Source organism: Mastigoproctus giganteus, chromosome 14, assembly GCF_048544385.1.
Source record: "Mastigoproctus giganteus isolate SK-2022 chromosome 14, ASM4854438v1, whole genome shotgun sequence".
Classification (NCBI taxonomy): Eukaryota; Metazoa; Arthropoda; class Arachnida; order Uropygi; family Thelyphonidae; genus Mastigoproctus; species Mastigoproctus giganteus.
The window spans coordinates 42,344,036-42,371,716 of NC_143588.1; the positions used below are offsets into that span (position 1 = coordinate 42,344,036).

General features: G+C 35.0%; 2 protein-coding genes across 3 annotated transcripts in view; one reads left to right on the plus strand and one right to left on the minus strand.

The window, feature by feature from the left end:
- LOC150075083 (uncharacterized) overlaps positions 1-1,502 on the minus strand; it is a 175,539-nt gene extending 174,037 nt beyond the window's left edge. The window contains exons 1-2 of the mRNA XM_090389087.1: positions 1,479-1,502; positions 1,167-1,225 (exon numbers count right to left, since the gene is read on the minus strand). The gene's annotated coding sequence lies outside the window, so the exon portion shown is untranslated. The remainder of the gene's footprint in view (positions 1-1,166; positions 1,226-1,478) is intronic.
- Positions 1,083-26,892, plus strand: LOC150075084 (HIG1 domain family member 1A, mitochondrial). 2 transcript variants are annotated; one of them, XM_090389293.1, is made up of 3 exons: positions 1,083-1,240; positions 11,880-11,992; positions 26,515-26,892. In XM_090389293.1, the coding sequence occupies exons 1-3, from the start codon at positions 1,203-1,205 to the stop codon at positions 26,709-26,711; spliced, it is 348 nt and encodes a 115-aa protein (XP_090245419.1). In that variant the 5' UTR covers positions 1,083-1,202; the 3' UTR covers positions 26,712-26,892. The 2 variants fall into 2 exon arrangements, with proteins under 2 accessions (XP_090245419.1, XP_090245420.1); XM_090389294.1 differs by lacking the exon at positions 1,083-1,240 and adding an exon at positions 1,585-1,688 and having other exon boundaries at positions 26,515-26,891.
- The last annotated feature ends 789 nt before the right edge of the window (positions 26,893-27,681 follow it).

Genomic DNA, 27,681 nt, shown 5'->3' on the forward strand with positions numbered 1-27,681 from the left:
GAATGATTTCGAAGCTTGTTGGCTTACTCATCGGTCAGTGGGCAGGTCTGATTATAATAAGCCAGTCTGATCATGATTTCAGGGATAAAGTAATATGTTAAACCACAATTATCTAATGATATATACATATATCAATTCAGTAAAATTTATTCCAAATGTGCATGCTTGTATTTTGATGAACATATATTCTTTATCAGGAAAATTCACCTGCACTTCCCAAAATCTATACATACTAGACATATTATGCAGTATTTCTTGTAACACCAAACTAATAACTTTACTATTTTTAATTTTACTATGCACAATAAAATTGCCCATAGTAAAATACAGATTAAAATAATGTATGATTAACACAAATCCATAAGAGAATTGGGGGAAAAAAATCTATTATGATTGAATTCTCATGTGTATTTGATTTAGGAAGTTGCGTGCCTTTTATGTTATTCACTACTCGGTTAACTCATTGAATAAATAAACCTTTTTGTGGAACATTATGAAGCACAAATTCAATATCTATTACAAACTGTTTCTTAGGTAGCTTGCAAGGTGGCAAGTTAAATTCACCTCTTGAGGAGGAAAGATTTGTAACCTGTTGATATGTAGGTAAGTTGAATGTTGGACGAGGGGATGAAACTCAGTTGAACATTGGGCGAGGGTGAAACTTACCTACATATCAACAGGTTACAAATCTTCCCTCGTGTACATTATCGCAGGACCAGATTTCGCTTTTATCCAAAAAACTGAATTATAACTTACCACCTTGCAAGGTGCATAAGAAACAGTTTGTAATAGATACTGAATATGGACTAGGTAACCTTCCACAAAAAGATTATGATTGAATGTAAACTTAATTTCTAGAATTACTGCATTAAAAAAAAAATTGCTACGTGAGTATTGCCCACTCTCTCTGCGTAAGTAAAGAGTATGGCTTATAACTTTGAAACAAAATTATATTAAATAATACAAAAAACAAACAAAAAAAATTAATATGTTTAAGATAAAGCCATTCTTTACGTATGGCGTTTTTCATTTCCTGAGTGATTAACTTTGACTCACCTTACTAATACTTTGTGAATATACTGAAGACTTACATGCACCTCAAAAACTGCGTATGAAAAGTATAAAATGGTTTGATTCAGTAAAGAATCACAAATGACGATGCTAACCTGGTCCAGCCATCAGCGTAATGCATAGAATCTCCCATGTCGTTCAAATCTGTGCAATGCTACAAACAGAACAGGTAAATCAATTTTCGTCTATATGTTTGTATAACTCAAGCAATATTAATATCTCAAAGCATAAAATGTTTTATTACGGACTTCCAACTCATCAATCTCAAGGGAATTAATACAACAGATAAGTTAAGAAATTTTACTTAATGAAGACTGCTTTTAAAATATATACTGAGAAACATATAAAAGCACCATTAGTAATTACACAGTGCAACGAATTTGGTGATAATATAAACTAATAATTACCAGACGTCATATTTCTAAATTTCCGGCAAACAGCGCCCTCTGCTTCAGCATATTTTTTTTATATTCCGCTTTTACCGGAACACTTTCTGGCGAATCGTGAATGACGCAATAACCTCTTCTTCGTACGTAAGTTCTTCGATTGGAACAGGGCATAACCTTGAGTAATTCATTCGACAAATTCGTTCAGTTCAGTTTCGAGTCCTGTTACAGGTAATGTATATTTTTTTAAATAAATATTCAGCTATTTTTTTGTAAAATTTCAGTTATTTTCTATTACTTAGTTAACCAAATATTACCAATGTGAACACAAGCCGGTATATTCCAATGGTTTGGAAAAACCACGCGAAACGTTGCCATTAGGAAGTGAAAGTGAAAGAAGTTTCTTAATTAAAAAAGTAATAAATGAATGAAAAAAATCTATACAGTCAAAGTTAAATTCAGTTTGGTTCTATTATATCTGAGATTAATATTTCTTACCATTATCTACTACCAACGAGTTTTATTATTATTGTTATTATTTTTTATTATTAATCTTTCTTCGCGTATGTCTAGTAGTTTTATGGAAAGCATTTAGCAAACCTGTCTACTTAATTTTTCTGACGAGTTATCAAGCAAATTGCTACATCTTGTGTTTATTAGTCAGTAAACGATGAATATTTCATTTATTTTTACAATATACTAATGCAATAACATCAGTATATGGCAAGGAAGAAAGCTTATACAGCAAGCATTATCCCCCCCCCAAAAAAAACCCTACCAACTTTGTTTGTATATTCCATCTAACTATTTATCTAACCATTTCTTCAATTTATTCAAATTAGCTAGTTACACAACACCACATTCAAGTTTGTCAGTACTCTCTGGCTGAAAGCAAACTTTCATACATCTGTCATGGAACCATCCTTATTATGTCTCTTATTAGCTTTAGTAGAGGCATACGATGCAAAAAAGCAAGCTGATGCAGCATCAGCTAAAAAAAAAAAAAAAAAAAAAACCCTCCCATTTCACTCCTCCATTCATTCCAAATGCTTGTCCAGCTTAGCCTTAAATTTATTTAGGCTATCAACTTTCACCCCACGGGTTCACATCTGGTGAGTATGAACTTGGCACAAAGCTTGGCACACCCAGGGTCCTGAGCTGGATATCATCATTCTTCTCTTTCTTGGCGATTCCCTTTTCTCTCTCTCAGAATAACTTGGGGAATTTTTTTTTTTTTTTGGCTGGTGCAGCATAAGCCTCAGGCTTCCTTGCACCATGTGGTTAAGTAATAATAACTTCCACAACAAAAGATGGAAGTCTGTTCCACCAGTCAACCACCTGTTGGCTAAAGGCAAATTTCTGCACATTTATTCTACAACTATCTTTCCTCAATTTGAATCTATGCTCCCTCAGGTTCTTAGTCTGAGCAAGAGGAAGACTCCCGTCAACATTCAGCTTGCTCAACCCATTCAAGGCTTTATACACCTCAATCAGATCACCTCACAGGTGCCTACTCTTCCGGTGCTGCAATTTGCAGAACTTAAGCATTTCTTGGTAAGAGCACCCCCTTTGTACTCATTCTAGCAACTCTACATCCTTCCTAAAATGAGGCCTCCAGACCTGTACACAGTTCTCTAGGTATAGCCTGACCATTGCCTTGTACAACGGATAATCACCTCCCTGGCCCTGCTAGAAAAATTCCTATATATCATTGACAAGACTCCATGACCTGCCCTGGCAGCCCATCTACACTGCTCAGCAAACTTAATATTTGACTGCACAATTACCCTCAGGTCTTTCTCACTTTCCACTTCCATGGATGTAGTACCACACAGTTGATACATTTCTCTTGGGTTATTGCTACCTATATGCAGCACTTTGCATTTGTCAATGTTAAACTTTAGTTGCCACTTCTTAGCCCATCTGCCCAAATTATCTAGGTCCTGTTGCAGTAGCACACTGCCATTACTGTCATTAACAACCCTGCCAACCTTTGTATCATTTGTAAACTTGGACATTAATCCTGATATACCTTCATCAGTATCATTCTCTGATGTAGATTTGCTTGAGTGTGTACAGAGAAGGGCAACAATATTAGTGAGTGGAATGAAGGGATGCTCTTAGCAAGAGATGCTGAAGTCCTGCAAATTGCAGCGGCTGGGGACTAGGCACCCGCAAGGTGATCTGATTGAGGTGTATAAGGTCTTGAATGGGTTGAGCACGCTGAATTCTGATGGGATTCTTCCACTTGCTCAGAGTACAAATCTAAGTGGGCATAAATTCAAATTGAGGAAAGAGTTGTAGAATAGATGTGTGGAAATTTGCCTTTAGCTAGCGGGTGGTTAATTGCTGGAACAAACTTCCATCTGTTGTGGAAGTTGATAGCTTAAATAAATTCAAAGAGGAACTGGACAAACATTTAGAGGGAATGGTTGTGTGAAATCTTTTTTTTTTTTTTTGGGCTGATGCTACATAAGCTCATACGCTTGCTTTCTTGCATAACATGCCTCTATTATTATATTTCCAGTCAGAGACTTGGTAATTTGGAATATCCTCTTTTCGATCTTCTCTGGCTAATCTCTCTACCTCATTCTGTCTGGTGCACTATGGCCATAGATGCTGATGCACTAAATAAAACCTCACTCAACCAAACTTATTCTGTCAAAATGTTTACACCCTAGATGATTTCCCAAAATTTTTGGAAACATCAGAATCCTTCTCAGCTTTTTGTAACTATGCTAACTCCGTGTTTAGAAGACGAAAGATGCTAAACACAGCTCATCCTGTTTAACTCAAAATTTTGGATTAAAAAAAAAAAAAATTATTGTTTAGAATTACAACTTCCTCTTTTTATGTAATTGTGATCTTAATTTTATTATGACTCTCGGAGTTAATAGCCTTGTTAAATCTCAATTTTCCTCATTGTGTGTTAAGATACTAGAAATGCAGTTCTAACAAAATCACTGAAGGTTATTAGATTGCTTGTTATTTAGTGTAACTGTTTAAAACTCTTACCAACTATTGTTCAGACAAGTTCTTCTGGGCTTCTCAGAAGTCTTGTCTTCTCACTGTAAATTTTTGGAAAATTTTGTAATTAGATGCTAAGTTAAGTTAAGTTATTTTCTTGGTGTCTCAGACACAATTAAATTTGTTTCTTGAGTTTTCCTTTCTCTGGCTGGCTGAGGTTGGGCTCCTCTTCCAGTCGGAGAAAACCTAACTTTCCTCTCTGTTCTTAGTTGTTAATTCATCCTATCGTTTTCTGCTCCTTTCTTAAGAGAATATCTCTCTTCTTTCTTTGTCCTACTTCTCCTTCCCATAACTTTCACGGGTTTACCACTGGTTGGAAACCCTCTTTGCGGTTACTAACCCCTGGAGCGCCTCCTCGTGGCAAGGTACGGGAGTCTGGACGCAGATGGCTTCCCCCCCTGCCTCCAGGCTGCAAAGTCTCCAGGGCCGGCAAACAACACCCATCAGAACCTACACTAAAACATACACACATACATTTATACACACTTGCCGGCTATAAATAAACTACAGAAGATACAGCGGTATATAGGGGAAACCCTGGAGGCCGCAATCATTACACGAATACCTTGTACCTTGTCAAATTCATCTGTTGTCTCTACAATTCTCCCAACTCCACTATATCACTTGGAACTCCCTGACTTCCTCTCTTTGCAACTTTATTTCCTCCAGTCCAACTTTCCTAACAGTGAGGTAATTTTCCTTGGTGATTTTAATGTTCACAGTTCCATCTGGCTTTCATTTTCTAGTCACACAGACCCATCTGGTTGAGATGCTGAGGCTTTTGCTCTAAACATCATAACTTTTGCCCTTGGCAAACAAACCCTGGTCCTATTCCACCTATTTTTTTTGCACAATATATTTTTCTCATTTCCCTGACAATTGAGTCACCGACAGTAACTAACTGCTGTGGGATCAGTGCATTCTGCCCTGAAGATTGCCAAGTGTTGCCTGATGCGCAAGAGTGAGCTCTGGCATTGAGTTGGGCAGATGAGAGCTTGATGGGCCCTCATTAATTTCTTCAAGAGCATCTACCGCTGAAACTCTCATAGATGCCCATCAGAATGCTGAGTTGGCACCTAATTTCTTCACACTCTCTGCACCTGGCGCGCGCACACACACACACGCACACATCCTTGGCCAGATCTCCTGTTCCAGAAAGGTCCGCAAACATTTCGCACATCTTTTTAGACTGTGGTGCATTGGAGAACCACCCTCTTTGGTTCTTCCCTGAACCACACCACATCCGCTGCTTTGTGCACTTTGCTTTGCTGCTCTAGTCTGGAGTCTGATTTCCATTTAAATACGATTTGATTAACAATAAAAATTAATAAGATTTACAAATTTAATTGATTAATTGACAATACTATACTAAGCTAACAGATTATACTGTTAGGAAGATTATACTGTATTATACTCAGTATAATTATTTCATTATGCACCTTCTGCATTATCAAATTCTTGATAATGCCTTGGTCCATTGGCTGCAGTTTAGATGAGGTATTCGGAGGAAAAAAAACAAGCTTCACGCTTATAAGTTTCGAAATTACCGAGTGTAGGTTGGTGGGGCTGTTGTTGATAATCAATGTGATTTTTTGGGGGTTTTTTTTCATCATATTTCTATCGAAATTTACTTGTCATCCAAGACCTTTTGTTGTAGTTTTAGTCCAGCTCTTAACAACTTTACTCCTTTGAAACATTGGGGTTGTTTACTTTTGCCTATTACCAAAAGCTACAGTTTTTCATTACCAGCCATATTTGCATAAACCAAGACGTTGGTGCAAATCTGTTTCATTACCGTTGATTATGTCTTTGGGCTCGTAGTTCTCCATAAATTTTTTTTTTTTTTCAAAACTGTTTCTTTCCAATGGCTACAGTCTTCTTCGATTACAACTCCACTTTCACCAGAAATAACTTTTTTGAGTAAGCCATGGGACTTAAAATTTGTCCAGCCAACCAGAACTGACTGACTTGAAATGTTTTGTGCCCCAGAAAAGATGCGTATTCCATAGCCACTTTTTATTAATGGCCCCAACATCTGCATGTTTTGGTCTCAAATCAACTTCCCCCACTTAAAGTCAGCTTCATCTATGTCTTCATACAGGCATAATTTCATATGCTTCGACTAGGTCCCGTTTCCTCAAACAGTTTGAGAATCAGAACAGTTTTTCAGAACGGATACCAAATTTTAAAGCATTTTTTTGTTTTTTTAACACCCCGATCTACACTATTAAACACTACGCCCAAGGATTTCCTCTTAGATGTTGTAAGGGTACTTGCACAGCTAAAGCAAAACTGATTTAGGGACCACCTACAAACAGGTGGTCCCTAAAACAGACACAGGTGAAATTTAGTGAAAGTGTGGATTACTAATTTCTGCCAAACAATGGAAAAATTTCAGGGAAAAAGGAAAATCACTCTCTCCTAATTTTCTAATAGGGTGCTTCAGTAGAAAACAGGTTCGCCAGTGTCCGTGTCGGTAATATGTCTTAATCTTTGCTAATGGCTGTGGACACATAGATAGCAGTTGATCAGCCCAACTTCTCGATACAGTAGAGCTGGCAGTCGGTACAGAAACTCCCTGACGGTTAAGTAAGGGTTCTGTTCCGCGGAACTCTATGTAAGTCGGAATTTCCCTAAATGCTTATGCAACATTCGCAAATTTGATTGAAGCAAAAAAGAAATGTTTGACAAACATGTAAATAGAATTATTTATTCAATTTTTTTTTATCTTGTGCACAGGAAAAATTACAATAATTATAAAATTACAAAAAGAGAAAGGAGACAAGCGTAATGTCAGAAAGTTTTACCATTCGAGCATCATTGCCAGAATTAACTCTCCAGCTGATAAGCACGCCCCTGCAGAAGTTGAGGGCTGTTGAGATTTAGAAGGGGTTTTTTTCAACACATCACAATTTCTCTGCAGCAGTAGAATCGGCACTGGCAACTTCACCGCATACTTTAATGTTTTGGAAATCAGCGCGATGCTTGAACCTATTAAACCACTTGTTGCTTGCCACGAACTTGGCTTGGGGTTTGCCGTACTTATCCTTAATATCTTCATAAATACTTCTTGCTTTTGCTTGAATGGCCATTGGACTTGGGGACACTTGCTTCTGGATCTGATTTTCCATCAATATTATTAATCGCTTTTTCATCTTCGATATAGCACCTGAACGCTGTTTTGTGATCACTTTTGATCTTAAATGCATTGATCCTTTAGTTTAACATGTTCTTTTATATGCGCACTCTCCCTTAAAATAGTATTCACTGTTGAAGCAACGAGACCTAATTTCACACAATAGATGACAAACTTTGTCCTGCTTCGTAGTTCTTAATTAATCATCTTCATTTCTAAATCAATTTTGTTTAATTTCCTAGCACTGCCAGCACTTGTACTTTCCGTTGGTACCTTTCCCTTCACCATTATAATAATTAAATAGGAATGAAGAAAAGATTCTGAAAATTTATTTGTTTTTTATATGATTGAAGATTGCAGTGAAGGGGAACTCATTTCACCATAATACCGTAACGTAAAAACCCATAGAATTCCAGTTATCGGTATTATCATAAATGCAATAAGATGGAGTTTACTACCCGTTTATAATAGATTGCACTAACAGAAAAGCCGAATAAACCGGAAAGTGCAAATTTGTTTTTGTTGTGTGGTTTTGCCCTCCAGAAATGTGTTTAAGAAAAATATCACAACTGCGTTCAAAATCTATTCTTATAACGTAACATATGATAACATAGAAAGTGTAGTGCAATTGCCATTATAAAAATGACCTTTTAGAGAGATAGTTTTATATAGCAAAATTTAACTTCCTAGGTCTTGGAACAAATTACCAAAAAAACAATGTGTTATTGGGTTCAGATTACAATATTTTCATGATACCTCCATTTATTTCTATGGGATGCAAAATACATTTGCACCATTTTTATTTATCTATTATTTTTTTAAAATTTGCACTGGCTGGCAAAAACTTACTTTAAGTCGAATTTCCATCAGTCTAGTATTAAGCCAGGGTGTGGCTGTATAGGTTTTACGGGCACCAATAAATTGTGGAATATTTTAGCTCTAAAGAATTAGTCCGTTTAGCTCTTAAAAGCTTATGGGATTAATTCTTAATCCCTTTAGCTCTTAATTCATGCTTTCTACAGCATCAGCTCATTGCTTAAAAGCTAGAGGTGAAAACAATATTATCTATGTCTCTCAAAATCAATTTGTTATATGGAAACTTTCTTCATTATACGGAAACTATTTTCGATGTAATGACCATGGGGAAATCGAAAAAAATTCTCAAATGGAAGTTCATTAAAGAGGTTTGACTGTATTTTGACTTTTTTAGAACTTTTTTTTTTTTTTTTTCCATTTTATTACTGATTTTTAAATTGAATATTTAAGTATACTAAAATGAAAATCACTACTTGGGTATATTAGAGGGAGGCAGAATTTATCCCGAGAAGTTTTTGTAGTGAGATTTTTTATTGTATTGCATGCAAGCTTATAAATCTGTTTCTAACGAATGCTGCTGTTAATGGCAAGTTACAAGAATGGCATTGCATTAGTCTTAAAAGAAAAAATTTTCTGGTGAAGTGTGATGCAGCCCATCTGCCTGATTTTTCTTGTGAAAATATTATTTTAGATTGAAGAAACGAGTCTCTTGATAGATGAATGCATCATGCTGATGGCAGGTTAACATAAGGTGCCAAAAATATATAGCATGACCACAACACTATAGGCAAAAGGGAGCATGCTTTTCTGGGAGTTCATGAGTACCATGGTTTCTGTGTTACTAGTGATAGATTTTTAGACCATATTTAGAAGTCATACACTTATGTTGAATGTCTGTATTGTAGGGAACAATTACTTCCAACAGGATAATGCATAAAACTTGTATCTTGTCAGAGTGGTTTACAGATGATAATGGAAAATTCTTCACTGATCCCTATAATCACTAGACCTTATTCCCAGAGAGCAGTGGCCCACAAACTGGGGTCTGTGACAAAATGGAGTCTGTTCATTATGTGTGTGCTATGAAGGAGTTACATTGCAAGGGAGATATCAGTATACCTATCAGACTCATTCTGAAGGGTTAAAAAAAACAATTTATTAGGGTCACCCAGAATGTTAATTTAACTACCCATGTGTATTGTGTTTGTAAATTGCATGTGTTCTCTGGTTGATTTGCCTGTTTTGCTGGATGAAAACCCACAGTTTCTGGGGGAAAAACCTTGCTATCTATGCGAGAGACTGACTAACTCAGCCACAGAGTGAAAACAAGGCCATAAAAGTTCTGAAAGGTAAGTTAGACTTTTTCCCATAATATTTCTAAAAGCGAAGATAGTAATAACCATATATTGCAAGGAAGCCACAGGCTTTTGCTGCACTGGCTGAAGAAAAAAAAAAGTAGGTAAAAATACAAATTATTTGCTTCCCTCCTCACATAAGTAACTATCTAGTTGACCTTTGAATTTATTCAAACTCTTAGCCTCAACTACCTTCAAAGGCACTTGTTCCAGCAATTAATGACTTGCTGGCTATTCCTACAATTTAGTTTAAACCTCTTCCCCTGTAATTTGAATTTATGCTCTCACCAAGTTCTGAAATTCTCTATAACAGTGAAAATTCTGCCTTCATTCTTTTTACTATCCCCTCTCAGAGCCTTATAAAACTCAATTAGGTCACCTTGTAGGCACCTGGTTGTCAAACTCTGTAGCCCACGTATCCACTCTTTCCTCATGTGGTTGCCCTTTTGCTAATCTCACCATGCAAGTTGCCTGTATCTTTGGATCCTTTCAAGAAGCTCAGTGTCTTTTTTTTTTTTTTTTTTCAGATGAAGTCTTTGTACTTGGGCACAGTATTCCAAATGTGGTCTTACAATTAAACCTTATACAGTGGGACTATGACTTCCATATCTGTACAGGATAATGTTTGATAAGTCATCAATAGGACACCATGGGCTTTCCCGGCTGACTGTTTACACTGCTCAGAAAACTTCATACCCCTGTATTATAACTCTCAGATCCCTTTCTTCCTCTACTGTTTTTAATTCAACTCCACTAAGTGTAAATTTATATTGGGGCAGTTGTTCTCCAAGTGTAATACTTTGCATTTTGCTGCATTAAAACATAGCTGCCACTTTTCTGACCATTCTTGCAGCCTGTTTAAGGTATCCTGAAGGAGTGCTGCTTGGTACTGATCTTTAACTGCTCTACAAATATTTACAACTGCCAATTTTCACATCAAGCCTGCTATTACATCATTGATGTTGTTTATGAAAATCAGAAGCTACGGTGGTCGAAAAACCAATCCTTGAGGAACCCCCACTTCTAATTTTGCACCAATCTGAAGAATATCCATTAATCATAACCCTCTGCCTTCTGCCCTGTAGCCACCCAGCAGTCCATTTTAGAATTTTTCCAGTAATTCCAACCTATTCCAGCTTATACAGTAGCCTCTTACGAGGGACTGAGTCAAATGCCTTGCTAAAATCCAAATAAACTATGTTGAAATTCTCCTACATCCAGCTCATGAGTAATTGTATCAAAAAAGCTTACTAAGTTGGTTAAAAAACGTGTTTTTTCTGTAACAAAGCCATGTTTTGTGTTATTTAGAATGCCACTGATGTCTGACTAACTGATCTGTAGTTACCACCTTTGCTCTTAGAACCACTTTGTATTGGTGATACATATTGGAGAAGTGCCAATTCAAAGAAATCTCTCCTGACTCTAAAGATGCCCCTCATAATAAACTTGAGTGGTTTCGATATACTCCCTGGTGGCTTAAAAGTTATTTTAACGAACAATCATCTGTAATTTCAAAATCACTAATTTCATATGAGTCAGCCTTACTTGCACAGCTTCTTCTCAGCATGGTATTTCTTCAGTAAAGACAGATGCAGAGTACCTGTTCAACTCATCTGCAATATCGGTAAAAATTCCATGTCCCCATTCTTTGCTATCTTAGCCATTGCATTCTCATATGCAGCCTTGGCCTCTCTAACCTTATCTGTGGTACTCTTACAAATCAATTTGTAATATTTTGCTTAATGGTAAATGACCTGCATTAATTTTTTTTTTTTAAAGAAAAGTTAAAAGTGTGTTCTGGCTTAAAAATAAATTTGTAACGTGTATAGATTCTATAGGTTTATAGATTCTGATTTTCGAGTGGATGCACCATATTAGGTGTATGACATTTAAACTGGAAATAGATGAAATAATGAGCACTTAAACCTACAAGGAGTGTGATCTGCCTTTTAATTTCTTAAAGAATTACATTGCTCTTTATGTCACCAGTTTCCAGTCCTTGATATACCTGCACACCATGCCCCTAAAAGAATATTTAAGATCCACGTATGGCATTAAATATATAAGAACTCATTTTTCTATTTTCAGATTACTGATGGCTGGGGAAAGTAAAGATATATTTGATACAGCAGAATATAAAGACGAATCCCATGCAAGTAAACTAATACGAAAAAGTAAAGATGCACCATTTATGGCTGTCGGTAAGTTTCTATTTTACACAAAATTTTGCTTTTACTATAAGCAAGCTGTTTCTTAAAGAATACCAAGGATCAAAGAGAATGAGCAAGAAAGTACATTTTGACAAATGAAAACTATATGTACTTTCCTATACTATACTTTACATGCTATTCAAATGAGAACTATACTGTCAGAAAAATCACACACTGATTATGTGAATTTCTTGATTCATTCATGAAGCATTAGGTTGAAATAACTCATTCAATGAATGCTAAATAATTTTTAAATTATGTTTATAAATATCATCAACACAACTTTATGCCAGTTTGTATGTTCTTTTAAATTATAGTATTGTGTTGGTTCAAAACAAACAGGTCATAAACTGTGAAAGTGGGACTTTGAAGAATTGTGTAAATTTTAGCTTTGGGTCACTGATTGTATATAAAATGTTTTGTGAGTGGAAGTTTTTTTTAATTGAATGCCACAATATAATACTTTTACATGTACTACAGGTTACCTATTGTCTGGGATATACTTGTACAGCTGTGTACAATAAATGGCAATACAGTCTAAGCTCTGTATAACGACCCCATAGGGCATGGGTTCGCAACCTTCCTTTTTTGATTTAATAAAAAAAGAATCCAAAGAGATGCACTTCAGCTCAAGCTGAGTTTTTAAGAAATGGAATAGTGTTTATTAAAAATAGGTGTTTTATTGAAAAAAAAATAATATTTTTTGAAAAATTATTTATTAATACTGAAAAAACATAAACATCCAATTCGGTGCGAATTAATGTGAATTTTGCTGCTGAACTTCTTGAGAAAGTCTCAACATCAGGCGAGTACGCTCTAATTTTTATCTTTAATTAAACATGCTGACAGATTTGCATTGTTCAGACGGTTTCTTGATTTATTTTTAATAAAGTTCATGTTCGAAAATATTTGCTTGCGGAAATACGTAGCTTGTCATACATGTGGGCTAAAAGTTAATGAACTGCAGGTTGCCGAACCCTGCCAGAGGGAACGAGAAAAACAAATCATTATATCGAAAGGACGTTATATCGATCATTCGTAAAATCAGCAACAAAACAAGTAAAAGCTTGAACATTTAATGTAATTCTACTAATACAATATAGTATAATCTTATTTATAAGATTTACTACAGTATTACACAAGAAAATTATGATTGAGAGTGCAGTATGATTACAATTGAATTGGAAATTTCACTACATAGGTATTTAACCTAACAAGAGAATTGTTTCATACTTCGAAATAATCCATCAAAACATGCTGTTTGAATGGTAGAGCATGTTTTAAAAGAGAATTATGAAGGTATGTGAAGTAGTTACTTCACTTTGACAGGTCTATTCCTTGATGAGCATCTTTTACTGAAACTTGTTCAGCCACAGTAGGTTCTTCATCACTACAAATTTCAGAAGATTCCATTGTCTGCAATAAGTTCCTCTTCATTCGTGCATATCCAGAAACATTCAATATGTCTGCATCCTGCACTGTGTAATCTTTTGAAGCTTAAGTTTTCCTGTAGGTTTAGGTGATGACACACATGCTCAAATATTTCTTCCCTATTATTTGACTGTTCTTTGCAATTAATGGAAGAAGCATACAAAACTTCACACATTGTATCATTCAAGGCAGTAAATCCAGCATGTTTGATGCAGTTGCCGATCACTTTTTCATCAACTTCATCCCATGCAGATATCAATTTCGCATTGAATTTTGCTTTCAAGATAGCACAATTTTGTTTAATAGCATTCTTCGTTAGTTTTTCTTTAAACACTGGATTACATCTTGGTCAAGTGGCTGAAGAACTGACGTCATATTTGGTGGTGGGTAGTTGACAGTGATTGCATGTAGGTCATTTACTTCATACTGAGGGGTGCAGTTATCCACAAACAACAAAATTTTTCTGTTCTTCTTGTGATTGAAGTCTCTGATCTATTCTTTGTAGTTTTTTAATGTCATCCATGCCTTTTGGTTTGCTTGATACATATTTGGTAATGTCTTCAAACCTTTAAAGTATCAAGGCTTCTATGATTTCCTAATGGTTACAGTTTTAGTGTCATTAATAACCCTGCCAACCTTTTATCATCTGCAAACTTGGACATTAAGCCTGATATAATTTCATCGATATCATTCATAAATACACAAAACAACAATGGTGCCAGCACCAAACCCAGGGGACTCCACTAATAACATTAGTCCACATAGAGCCGTTCCCATTTAATACCACTCTCTCCTGTCTCTCCCTCAACCATCCCTTTATCCATTGCAGCAACTTACCCTTAATGCTGTTCCATGTGCAACAGTATCAAAAGCTTTCCTGAAATCAAAGTATATGATATCAAAATTATTTTTGCATCCAGTTCCTTTGTGACTACATCATAGTATGCTATTAAATTGGTCAGACAAGACTTCCTCTTAACAAACCCATGCTGTGTCAGAACTATTACTGCAGTCTTGTCTAGTTGATCCTGTATCACCTCTTTAACCAGTGATTCCATTATTTTCCCCAGAACAGAAGTTAAACTAACAGACTATAATTATTTGTGTCGCCCTTTGTGAATGGGGTTACATTTACACATCTCCAGTCCATGGGGACCTCCCCTGAATCTAAGGATACTCTCATAATTATTGCTAAGGGTTTGCTAACTTCCCTCATTGCTTCCTTCAATATAACTGGATAGATTCCATCCACCCCAGGTGCCTTTTTTATGTTTAACTTCAACAATTTATCCTCCACTTTGCTCTCAGTTATTACAAAATCACTTAGTTCCCTGTTAGAGTTTGATAAACTTCTAGCATTTCCCTCCTTGAATAACTTCTCATGTGTGAATGTAGATGCAAAATACTCATTCAGTTTATCAGCTACTTGAGTAGGATCATCAATAGTTGAACCATCTATGTTAAGGGGAATAATCTGATTCATCCCCCTTCCTTCTAGAATTTGTGCAAGTAAAGAATCTGCTGTTTTTTTTTTTTTGTTTTTTTTTTGCATCCTTTGCCAAAGATTTCTCATAATCTGCCTTTGCCTGCTTAACTTCCTTTGTGACTCGATTACAGACTAGCTTATATCTGCTGTAGGCTCCTGTGTTGCATGTTAATTTATATGCATCCCATGCATTTTTCTTCTCTGCCACGAGCCTCATTAATTCATCTCACATCCACTGTAGTCACCTTTATGAAAGCAAAGACCCTTCCCTTTACTCTTTGATGGTAGTTATATCTTTAAGTAAATTCCACATCAGTACACTGATCACTGTCACCTATTGGTTCCTTTAACTGCAAATTCTTAATGCATGAATAATCACTGCTGATATCAGATCAAGAGTATTACTCCCTCTGGTTGTCCTTCAAACATGTTGCTGTAGAAAACAATCTTCCAATAAATCCACAAAAATCTTGCTACCGTGCTAGTGACCAACCCCCAAGTTCCAGTCAATATCTGGAAGGTTGAAATCCCCCATTACAAGACATTCTGATTTACTGGCCCATTCTATTTCTCTGCACAACTGTTCATTGTACTCAATAGAGTCATTATGCCTATAATACACTCTTGCTCTTGTTTTCCCTTTCCCAGTGTTTGTCACACTAAACAGACTCAACATTGCACTTTCCACCCATGTCAACTGGATACACTTCCTTAGATTTTGTGTCTCTTAACTAAAAGCATAACCCCTCCTTTCTTTCTACCTACCCTCTCTGTACACATTGTACTCCCCAAATTCCAATTCTGCACTGCTGATATCCCAACGATATCTGCGTTTGATGCCTCGATCAACACTTCAAATTTATTTACTATACTTCTGGCATTGGTATACATGCACCTGTTCTTACGCTTAGTTACCCTAACACAGCACATGTATTTGCTTGTTCCATGATGACTCCCAGCAGCTCTTGAAATTCACAGCAACTTGCTCTTCTTTAGGCTGCTGCTCGTTACAATAGAAGAAATGCACGAATCACTTTCACCTCTGCCTGCAGCTACTATTACTCTTTTAGTCTCTGAATCCCCCTAAGCTAACAGTTTTCTGACCCACCTAACACTGCCTCGATAACATCAGGAAATATTCTTGCACCCTTTCTATTTACATGTATCGCATCCCTGTAGAAGCAGTCTCTCCTGTTTGCAAGCACTGACCACGTTGAAAAAAAATTCTACCCTGTGAGCCTTGAACAATCTCTCCAGGGCCGAATTGATTGACAAGGCTCTTATCATATATTTCCTCCTATTGTGTCTGGGCAGAATTGCAGACACTTAAATTTAATCCTGACTTGTGATTTTTTATCAGCATTGACCTGTACTTAAGTAAATTTGCAGTTCTCTTTCTCTTAAGGTCATTAGTGCCAGCGTGTACAACAATATCACCTTTTGTGCCCCTAAAAGATGATATCTGCCCTACAATGTCATCAACTTTTGCTCCTGGTCCCTAACCTTTTTGCATAATATATTCCCCGTCTTCCTGACAATAGAGTCACTAACAATAACTACTTCCTGTGGGACCAGCGCATTTTGCTTTGGAGATTGCTGCTGTGTTGCCTGATGCACAGGAGTGAGCTCTGGCATTGAGTTGGGCAGCTGAGAGCTTGGTCCCCTCAATTTCTTTGAGGGCATATACCCTACACCTCAAACTCTCATAAACACCCATCAGAACACAGAGTTATTTCCTAATTTCTTCAGTCTCTGCACCTAGCACACACAGACAACTTCCCTGGCTAGATCATGTCCTGTTCTAGACAAGTGTGCAAACATTTCATAGTTCTTACATTTTTTTAGACTGTGATTCGTTGGAGAATCATCCCCTTTGGTTCTCTCACGAGCTACAGTACTACTGCTACTTTGTTTTTGCTGCTCTAGTCTGGGTCATGTTTCCATTCAAGTATAATTTAATTAACAATGAAATTTAATAAGATTAATAAATTTTACTGATTAAATGATAATACTATACTAACCTAACAGATTTCTAATACAGTGCAATTTAGTTTTACATTAAACCTTACACTATGAAGTTTGGAATTTACATTACACTATTCTGTATTGTATAACAATGGCAGAAAATTATGAATGGTAAGATCTACAGACATTTAGTATTAACTTTCTAAATTCAAATAAACCAAGGAGCTTGACTAGGACTATAAAGCTACTTATAGAAAATAATTTAGTATAACAATTAAGTCAAGAAAATGACTATATATATAAAAACTTAGTGTTTGCCGGAACTGCAAAAATCTTGGAGCTGCAAAAATTGGACAACATGGTAATAACCTTGTACCCAGATCTCGTAATCAATATTCTTCAGTTGATTGTTATTTAAGACTTTACTACACCCATTACATATGTGTATGATCATGATTTGTTTCTTCTTCCGCTTTGTATTTATACATATATGAAAACTCCCTGTTTGCATTCTCTCTTTCTCTGTGATTATTTCTTATATTCAGATTTTGCCAAGATAATCTTCTGTGGTACTATTACAGATACAATAAGTATTCGTTTAAAAATTGTCTGTAGTTCCTTAGCTCTTTGGAAATCTTTCATTTTTTTCTTACGCAGTGGATGTGTTGTTCCACCGGTAGCTCCCCATAAATTTAAATATTTAAATTTTCATTCATTAATATATAATGTGCCCTGATTTTCAGTCTGCATCATTCATTATTTTTTTCAATTGGAAAAGCATATCCAAAATACAGGGTTTTGATGTATAAGACATGTCCCCCCCCATATAACTTTGTTTGTTTCAGTTTATATATTTGTTCTTATCATCCAATACAGTATCAGAATAAAATTTTAAACTGGACTATTTTAAAATATTTCTTGGTTCTTCTTCCCCCCCCCTAATTTAGTGTTGAATGCAGTGCAACAGCATGCCTTCTTGTGACTAAGAGCCTACTGCGGGTGGGTTAAAAGTCTGCATATGGCTATATGTAACACAATTTTGCAGCCAGTCATAACTTTCTTGGTGTAACTAAATTCTAAGATAGCTGAAACAATACTCAAAAATCCTACAAACCTAACCATGACCCAGAATGCCAAAAAAAAACTTCACTCTATAAATGGGAACAATTTAATAATTATAATTAAGTACAATGAAAACAGCTATCATATAGACAGGGCTGCACTTAGAGATTTTTGCTATGTGTGTGATGTGATTGCAGTGTTGCTCAAGAGGTTGCCCCAAATGGAAACAGCAAATATTAAATAAGAAATTCTTCATTTAAACACCTTTATGGATAGCACAGTGGTTATGATTGCTGCTCTTCCATGTTGTCTGCAGGAAGTTTGCATTTGAATCCCATAAAATTGGGAGGAATTATGGGCTTTTTTTTATCTCCACACATTGACTGAGTTAGCGAAGGAACAGTTGCATACTTTACCCCCAGAAACTTGTTTTTCATTTAGCAAAACAAGCAAACCAGTCACAGAATGCACACAATTTATTGAACAATATACTGATTCCTCACAGTCTTAGTTACTTTGGCACAATTAAATAAGAATTTTCTTAATTTAATTTTTTACTGTCTTTCTTCCCTTTGAAATACAAATAAATTTTCCATTGCAAAACTAATGGCTATTGCAATTAGATAAGAATTTCAAAAGAAATCACTTTGACATCAACCTTGAAGTCTTGTCCAGATTGCATGTTTTGGCTTGATAAGTATATGATAGAAGCACTATTTATAGTTGTCCTCCTCGTGTAACTCTCCAGAATAACCTTATTTTTGACTGAAAATATGGTTAGCATAATCTCTCTTGGCCTTCAGATGACTTAATTCACTTGTTATATAGTTCAGGAAATTTTCTTTGGCCATATACTGCAGGTAATATGGCATCATTGTTTCATGTGCACGAGTGGCTCACCACGCACCCAAAGAAGTTTCCTTTATCGTATCTAGGTGGAAGATTTGTATTGCAAGGAGAGGCAGCTATATTGAAAAGTAATGAGGTTAACCTAACTTTTATGTTAATTTTAACATCCCTTAGATTATTCATAATCAAACAACTTGACACTAAGAACCACTGGTGGTTACCTCTCTGTTGCCTGGCAATGCATACACATAAATACAGTTAGATATTTGGAACATTCTGCATTATTTTATTTATTATTTTTTTTTTGTAATAGCCACAAATCCCCTGCAAAACAATCTGCTTTATAATTTCAGCAAATCATACTAAGTGAGATGACCCATACAAGGATTATCCGATAGGATCCGTAGTAATACAAATACAGTAAGTGGTTTCTTCATCTCAATTTAATGGACTTCAGAAATGACTGATAACATCTACTGAATCAAGTTTTTCATCCATATGGGACCCTGTGACTGTCCCAGTTTGGTGTTTGGCATTGGTAGTTAAAGTATTTCAATGATAAAACATTTAAATCATGACTAATGAGAAGGCTGGCTTTGCTTTCATTTATCAGCATAGTATCAGATAATTAAAAAAATTAAATAAAATGCTGTGTGGAGTGTTTTGGTTCTCTGTCATGGCCACTTGTTTAAATATCGTAAACAAGCTGAAATTCATATAATAGTGTCCATGGTATGAGCAAAACCCATGTATAAGATGAGAAATTTTTCCTTTTTACAGTACTGTTGGACAGTCAAACTTCACTAGTTTATCTTTAGATTCTGAAATGCAGCCTAATTACCATCACCTAAGCACTCTCAGGAGATGGTTATTCAGAAGCAGATCAGAAAACCACCAAGCTAAAGCTTGCATCCTTTACAAGATTTACATCACTAGAGAGTGCCAGGTAGGCATCACCTTTCATTAGCCTGCTGAATGATTGGGTGACATACTGGTCAACAGTATGCCAGGATAATTATAGCAAAACAGCACATGTTATTAGATGTAGAATAATGTAATTTTAGACAATTAGTAGCTTTGGTGTGATAGTGAGGGGTGGTCCATGAGAGATGCAGTGAGTGCAACCCCCTACCCCCAAATCCAGCCAAGATTCTTTCTTTCTGTCCTGTTCTCCAATAGTCTCACATACAATACCTGTAAGTTCTAGAACTGGCCTTGGTGATAGGGAAGTGATACATTAGGAAGTGCATAACATGTCTTCCCAAGAACACACACACACTATATGACAAAAAGCATGCACACTCATCCACGAGCATTATGTACCATGTCAGAAGTTTCCCATCCATGCATATTGGCTTATACATATCATTATACATCTTATTTGGCTGCTTTTGCAGCAGTGTGCTAGAAACCAGTATGGATTATGAATCAGAAATTTGCGGACTCTGTGCATGCCACTGCACCTAGTCTGAATCTCCCCCAGCTGTGGCAAGTAATTATTCATACAAAGAAGGGGGAAAATATGGTCGGGATAGCCTCAAACTCAGAATGTGTTCAACAAGCTATAAAGGGTAATTCTTGCCGTACATGTTGCCCAGAAAACATCACTGGTGGGGGGGGGAGGTCCAAGAGGCAACAGAAACATCCATCATCATCAGCCATTTTCAATCCACTGCAGGATGAAGGCCTCTCCAGCAACTTTCCAGTTCCTTCTGTTTTGAGCACTGGCCATCCATTTACTACTCAAAAACTCATGAATTTCATCTATCCATCTCTGCCTTTGTCTTCCAGGTTTAAACATCCATTATGCACTAATGGATGTTTCTGCAAAAACAGAAACATCCATTAGTGCATAATCCATTTGCAGGGAGCTACATACCCTCAGGTTTAGTTATAGGGCAACAGCTGCACGCAAGTCCAATATTTTTGTAAGTGAAAACAGCAGCAGCAGCATTTTGAAATGGTATTCTTATTGATGTTCATGGACTGCGGAGTTGTAGAAAAAGGTGGTATAGAATAAGTGTGTGGAGATTGGGTAACACTTTGACAGGTTATCATAGTGGTTTGACTTTTATTTTTTAATAATGGCACCCTTAACTAATTTATTTTATTTTGTGGCACCCCTACTCACAATTTTCTGCCTGTTAATGTGATTTTTCTCTCTCTCTCTCTCTCTCTATATATATATATATATATATATATAGTTGTGCCCCCATATTTGCTGATTCAGTTACCCATGGGGGAAAAAAAAAAAACTTAACTCTTACTACTCTTGTGTCCAGTACGATGCTTCCCTTTATTTTTTACAATGTCGCGTATGGTTTGGTCACCAACATTATAATGGTTCTTTAGAGATTTAACTGATGCACTGTTTTCAAACTTTTGAATATTTCAAGTTTTTGTGTAATTTAAAAGCAAAACTTTTGGTTGCCCATCATTTTCGCGATTTTTAAAAAAAAAAGTTACTATAAAAAAATAAAATAAAATTCCGACATCCATGACATAAATAACAAAACAAAATTTGTCCTTTTGTGGTGCGACGGAACACAATGATCGACGCAACACACTAAAACAAACTAAACATTTGGTCTTTTTTTGAGTGGTAGGTGTGAAGACAGTGGGGATTGCAAGATAATAAGTACACTAATCTCCCAATGACGACTTAATGCCGATTCTTGTCACTTATTTACAACTTGCAAAATATCTGTTTATACCTATTCTAGTTATTACTTGAATTTTATGATTTCTCGTTTTTTTTTTTTTTTTAATTTGGAGTCTTGAATGTCCCAGTAAATCAAGAGTCTGCTATACTTTATTATTACCCTATTTAATGTTTGTTGTGTCTTACTGTGTTTAATTTATCAATTAAACTTTATTATACTTATATATGTACAAGAAAATCGCGTTATATATGGGGTCAGCAGGTGTTCACTTACATCTGCAGTTTCAGCCATCCACGGTAGGTCTTGGAACGTATCCCCTGTGGATACGGGGATCTTACTGTATATATAAAATATTTTGAAACATGTTATATGATAGTTATTATAATAATATAATTATAAACAAAATTACAATTCATTATACAAATTATATATATTTATATAATAATTTTATTCTTTATATAGAGGTACTAAATAAACATCAATTATAGATCACCATGAATTTAAAATGATACTACACCTTTTTATAATGAAATAAACATATAAAATTTAAAAAAATAATAAGTTTAAGTAACATAAACTCAAATTACCTGGCACCCCTGAAATGTTGTTGCGGCACCCTAAGGTGTCGTGGCACTTATCTTGATCATGAAGTTTGGTAGAGGCGGTATGGAGCTGTTTCAGACTTATGCCCAAAACTATGAAATCCATCCGTGACCTACTTGAACATTTTGGACAAATCTTCACTACAGCAGCAGTTTGGAAATGGAACCTGCCAGTGTTAGCACAACAATGCTTCAAGTTATGCAAGATGGTTGGTGGGCAGTTATGTTGAAACTTTGGACTGATGTGCTCAGAGTCCACATCTCAATCTCACTGAACACATCTGGAATGAATTGGAGCACCAGATTAGGCTGCAGTTAAAACTCTTCTTTGGAACTCACTTGGACAGGTGCTGTACAGGAGGAATGGAGGTGAATTCTGGCCAGGACCTACTATAAGTTTCAAGATATGCCCAGAGGGCAGCCCTGCTATGCATTAGATTTTTGAAAGGTTCTTTTTGCAACTTCTGTGAGTCATACTTTGTCATATAGTGTGTGCTTATTTTGCAGCATTCTTGCATACAAATTAATTTAGAAATACAAAATAATTCAGCAATAAATATCCATTCAGGCATCTCCCAAGTAGAGCAGAAGTAAAGTATTGCATGAGTTGCACTAAAAGTGTCACTCGCATATCTGCATAAGTAAGGTGGGTACTTCTAGCACATTCCCTAGTGGAATTTGGAAGTCTGAAAACACATTACATATAAATGCTTTTAAATATTAATTTCTTTCTCATTTTAACTTTATGGCCAAATATTAGTGCAGAATTGCTGTCAAAAATAAAATTAAATTCAAAACTTAGTGAAAAAAACACAAAAAATAAAACTTCATTATTACTTGTTTCCCCCCCCCCCCTTTGTAGTAATATCCTCTGCCTTATGTGCAAATTATTTTATTCAATTTCATTAACATTTGGATCAAAATTCCAGAGAATTTCTTCAGTCTCTGCTTATGTAACACGACCTTATCTTGACATTTGTTGAATGGGTCCCCAACCTCCTGCAGTGATCTTTAAAACTATCTTAATTATAAAAATGCCTACTATTACTTCTAAACACAGTTGATAGATGGCAGCTAGTCTGTAGATTCAAGAGAATCTGTACATATATAGATGTAATTTGTTCATATATATATATATATAAGTGTCATCGATGAAAATAAAATAAAAAAAAAAATAAATATAGATGGAGAAGTTATTAAACACAAAATGCCGAGCCTAGTTGAAGAAAAAAGAATGTTAAGAACCTATATAAAATTAAGTAGAATTAAATCTGAATTAATGCCGAATTAACAGGCCAATCATATGTACAAAAGCTGAAAGAAAAAGAGGGGAGGGTAATGGAGATAAAAATTATAAAATAAAAATTAAAAATTGGTACATAGATCAGGTATGTCATCAGGGGGCTACACCTGATCATGTACCAAACACTGTGTTTCTATGCAAACTCATGCTGATGGAGAAGCTGTAGAAATGAAATGGATATAAAAAATGAAATAGATATTAAAAAAAAAAGATATAAAAATATTTTTTTAAAATTGTTTAAAACTCCATAAACATGAGTGAGGTAGCCGCAACGCAATGTATTTAGATTAATAAATTATGTAACGTAGTGTATTTAGAAATAAATTGAGTCGATAGTATGTAAGAACGCAAGCGCAGTGTGTTTAGTAAATTAAGTGTGTAAGAACGTAAATTTAAATCAAAAGTATGTAAGTTAAATAATGAATAACAAGATAACAAGATAGCGGTATAGAAAAAGGAAGCAATGCAAGGTAGGGGAGGGAAAAGAAGTTAAAAATATAGAGGCGAAGATAGTGAGAATAAGAAAAGTGAGAATGTCCGAATCACCCTCGTATTACACTAATAGTTCAACGGACGGAAAAACGAAGATCAGAAAGTAGAAAGATGTAAAGAGAAGGAAAAGAGTTTAAAGGATACTAGGCAAGCTGGGTGTGTAAGTACCCAACCTCATAGAGAGGGCCTTGGCTATGAGAGTGTTAGTAGAAGTGGAAATTAATACTGCTAGCTTGTAGTGTATATTTTGAGTGATAGACATGAAATATAATAAAAAATATGAAGAGGAGAAAAATTAAATACCTATATTTGGCAGAAATAAGTTGAGTGAAATATAATCAAGAAATGAAGATACAAATTTGCGATCATGATTAATAAGATACAATTATGCGAATATGATTAATAAGAATGGAATGTACACAGAGGGAAAACTATGACAACGATGGTGGAGTTGCTCAGAAGAGAACTGTGGGAGCCCTCTGTGTGGTTAAAATAGAGAAAATAAGATTGGACATAAATAATGATATTAAATTACGAAAAATGAAAAGAAAAACTTAGGAAGTGAAAGAACACGAACATCGTTCTAATAGAAGTCATAATGTGTGATCACTTTCCAAGCAGTGGAAATACCACCATTCAAATGTACAACTATACAGGTATCGAATTAACCCTAATCAAGGTGGAGCAAGGTGAAACCGAATTTTTCTTTAATGAAATCAGAGAGATTTTTTTATAATAAAATTTAAAAAATTAATGGGAATGTCATTATTGCGAAGTTTGGTATAAAGATCATTTAAAGCACCAGCGAAAAGTGATTGATTGCTACTAATATTAGCCAAACGGATAATTTGTGTGTAGATTATATTTTTATGAACCTTAATCGAAATGTTCGAGTTCCAATTTGTTAAATAGATAATATTAAAATTAAATTCGCTTCTTTTGTCGAATAGTTCCAAATTGTGACGAAGAGGAGGACTATTTAGAGTAATACTTAAATCTAGAAAATTTGCATGTTGGTTGCCAAGGTTTTCTTTATTGAGAGTGAGTTCAGTTGGATATATGGATTTAGCAATATTTTCAAAATGAATGTTGAGAATAAGAATGTCATCAACATAGCGGAATGCATAAAAATTAAGGTTCGAATTGTTATGCATATATAGATGTTCGTAATAATGAAGAAATAGATTAGCTACGATGCTAGAAATTTGTGAACCCATGGGAATTCCTATGGATTGTTTATAAGAATATTTACCATCGTAGATGAAATTGTTTAGAATACAGAGGTTGATATAGTTGTTCCAAGTAACCTCATCTGTTGGTATACTGTTTTTGTATTTGAGGAACAATTGATGAAGTACATTAACAATCAAGTGATGCGGTAAGGAGGTAAATAAGTTGGTGAAGTCATATGTTTCAATACTAAATATGCTGGAATATGTATTGGAATTGGAATTAAAAATTTTGATGATACTGTGGTTATTGTTAATGATCCAAGTGGAAGGGATATTGATAAGAATGGTAGTTAACAATTTGAAAAATTGTTTACCTGGATGATAACAGCCACTTTTTTTGGCACTAGTGATGAATCTGAAGCCAACTGGATGTTTATGGAATTTGGCTATCATATACAAGAAAGGCAAAGTAGAATTGCGAATTTTGGTATGCAATTTTTTATGCAAGGCTATAATTTTTTTGATGATTGTATTGATGCCGAGATTACAGCGTAAAAAGGTGGAGCTACTTTCTACTTCCTTTTTAAGGGTGGTGTAATAAAATTGCTTGCAAAAGATAGCAAAGTTATTAGAAGCCTTATCTACCGGAGTGATAATAAATTTTTGTTGTAAATCTGAGATGGCTTTTTTCAGGTTAAAGTACTTGATATGCGAATTATTGTAAAGGTAGTAAGTTTTAGAAATAATTTTTTTAATGTCCTGAAATGTAACATTTATCCAATTATAAAAAGCTTCGTGGGGTATTGTATATTTATATGCTAACTTGTTGCAAAAGTTCAAGATATTCAGATAAATATCTTTATATATATTATTGAGGTTGGCCTTATGGACTGGTCTGAATTTAAAACCTTTTTCCATAGCGGACTTTAGTGGAATGTTGTTAATAATGTCCAGGTTACCAGTAATAATATGTTTATGATGTTGATCAACGTAAGGAGCATATATGGGATCATCACAATGACATGGAAGATCTAAAGCTTGTAAGTTGCCTAAATTAGTAGCTAGAGTTTTATAATTACAAATTTTGAGTGCAATAGGAGATTCATATTTGAAGCAGTGATGGATCTTGAACTTGAAATTATTATAAAATGGGAGAAAATTATTACGATTATTAAGTAAATAATGCCAAGGAATTTTATCGTTTTTTCCCGTTTTTCCTTTTTTTCCACTTCTTTGTTTTCATATTTCATATATATATATAGTTTTTAGAATAAATTTCACTGGTATTTATGGCATTTGTCTACATTTTGTGCTTTGAAAGTGAAAATGTGGGCAAATGCCCTTATTTTCATATCTGAAAAACATCTAGGGTTGGTTTTCTGACCAACCATGGATATACACTTAAGCATTTAAGTTATGTTGCAAATGGTTGCTTTACATTTAACTTGTTTTTATATTTATTTTATTATTATTTTTTTCCCATTCAAGGTTTAACAGGTGCTGCATTAGCTTGTCTTTATGGTGTTTACAGCTATAAAAATCGTGGAAAGACATCTACTTCTCTATACCTAATACAGCTTCGAGTAGCTGCTCAAGGCACTGTGGTGGCATGTTTAGCAATAGGTGTTGGATATTCTCTTTATCAAAAATTTTTTGGAAAAAAGGATGATGTCGCTGATACATAATGCCAATGCTGTTTAAATTTTGGTGAAAAGTTCATTTACCATTATTTATATATAGTGTATACTAGTAAGATGTCAGATTATTTGTTTATATAATTCCAGTATAATTATCAAGTGACTGATATCCTAGTGCACCCTTGGAGTAAAATGTAACATTTCAAACTGTGTTCATTTCTTTTACTGTAATATTTTATTTTTATTTATTTTTTTTTTTTGTAACTTTAGAAAGCTACACTGGTGTAGAAAATTGTTGGTCACCTGTCAATTTTAAGCTGTGAAATTCAGAATTTATAGGTGTTAATCATTCATTGTCTGTAAGATATCCCAGAAAGATATGTAGTGCTCAAACATATTAGCAATAAAGATATTTTTTAAATATGAAGGTATTTTGAAATATATATATAAATAAATAAAGAATGCTGTATAGTCTAGTGCTTATTTTAGTAGTGCTACTTCACTTTTCAATTTTATAATACCATGCTGTATTTTTTTGAAATATAAGCCACACCCCCCAAAATGATATGGTTTGGAAATGAAACATTTTCTGCGTATTGTTTCTTATATAATATACATTCACTATTTCCACTTCATTTTAAAGTCATGCTAATTGTGAAACCTATAAATTTAGAATATTTAAATGTGAAACACTAGACAAAGAAATCTGTTTAGGGGTAAGGAACTACAAATGCATATTCTAACAACCAGTGACTGGAATGTTGACATGAATCTCTCATGAAGTATTCTGTGCAGAACAGTAGGAGCTCACAGGAATCAAGTTTTACATTACTCCATGCAGCATCATAAATCACTCATGACATGAATTTTGTTCATTCATAACTTGAATGAAAAAAACGGCTCTAGGTATGATGCATTTCCATTAGGACTCAAGCATCAGCTCTTGGTAAGAGCTAATTGTCTTTACCAGATCTGGATAGAAATCGGAGTGTCCAGTAAGGTTTTTTTGATAACTGAT

What these genes read in the sequence shown, in the direction of transcription:
- LOC150075084 (XM_090389293.1), top strand. Translation starts at nt 1,203, where the DNA reads ATGTCGTTCAAATCTGTGCAATGCTACAAACAGAACAG. An exon ending in CAATGCTACAAACAGAACAG is followed by an intron (nt 1,241 to 11,879) that starts GTAAATCAATTT and finishes TTCTATTTTCAG; the next exon opens with ATTACTGATGGCTGGGGAAA. An exon ending in TGCACCATTTATGGCTGTCG is followed by an intron (nt 11,993 to 26,514) that starts GTAAGTTTCTAT and finishes TTCCCATTCAAG; the next exon opens with GTTTAACAGGTGCTGCATTA.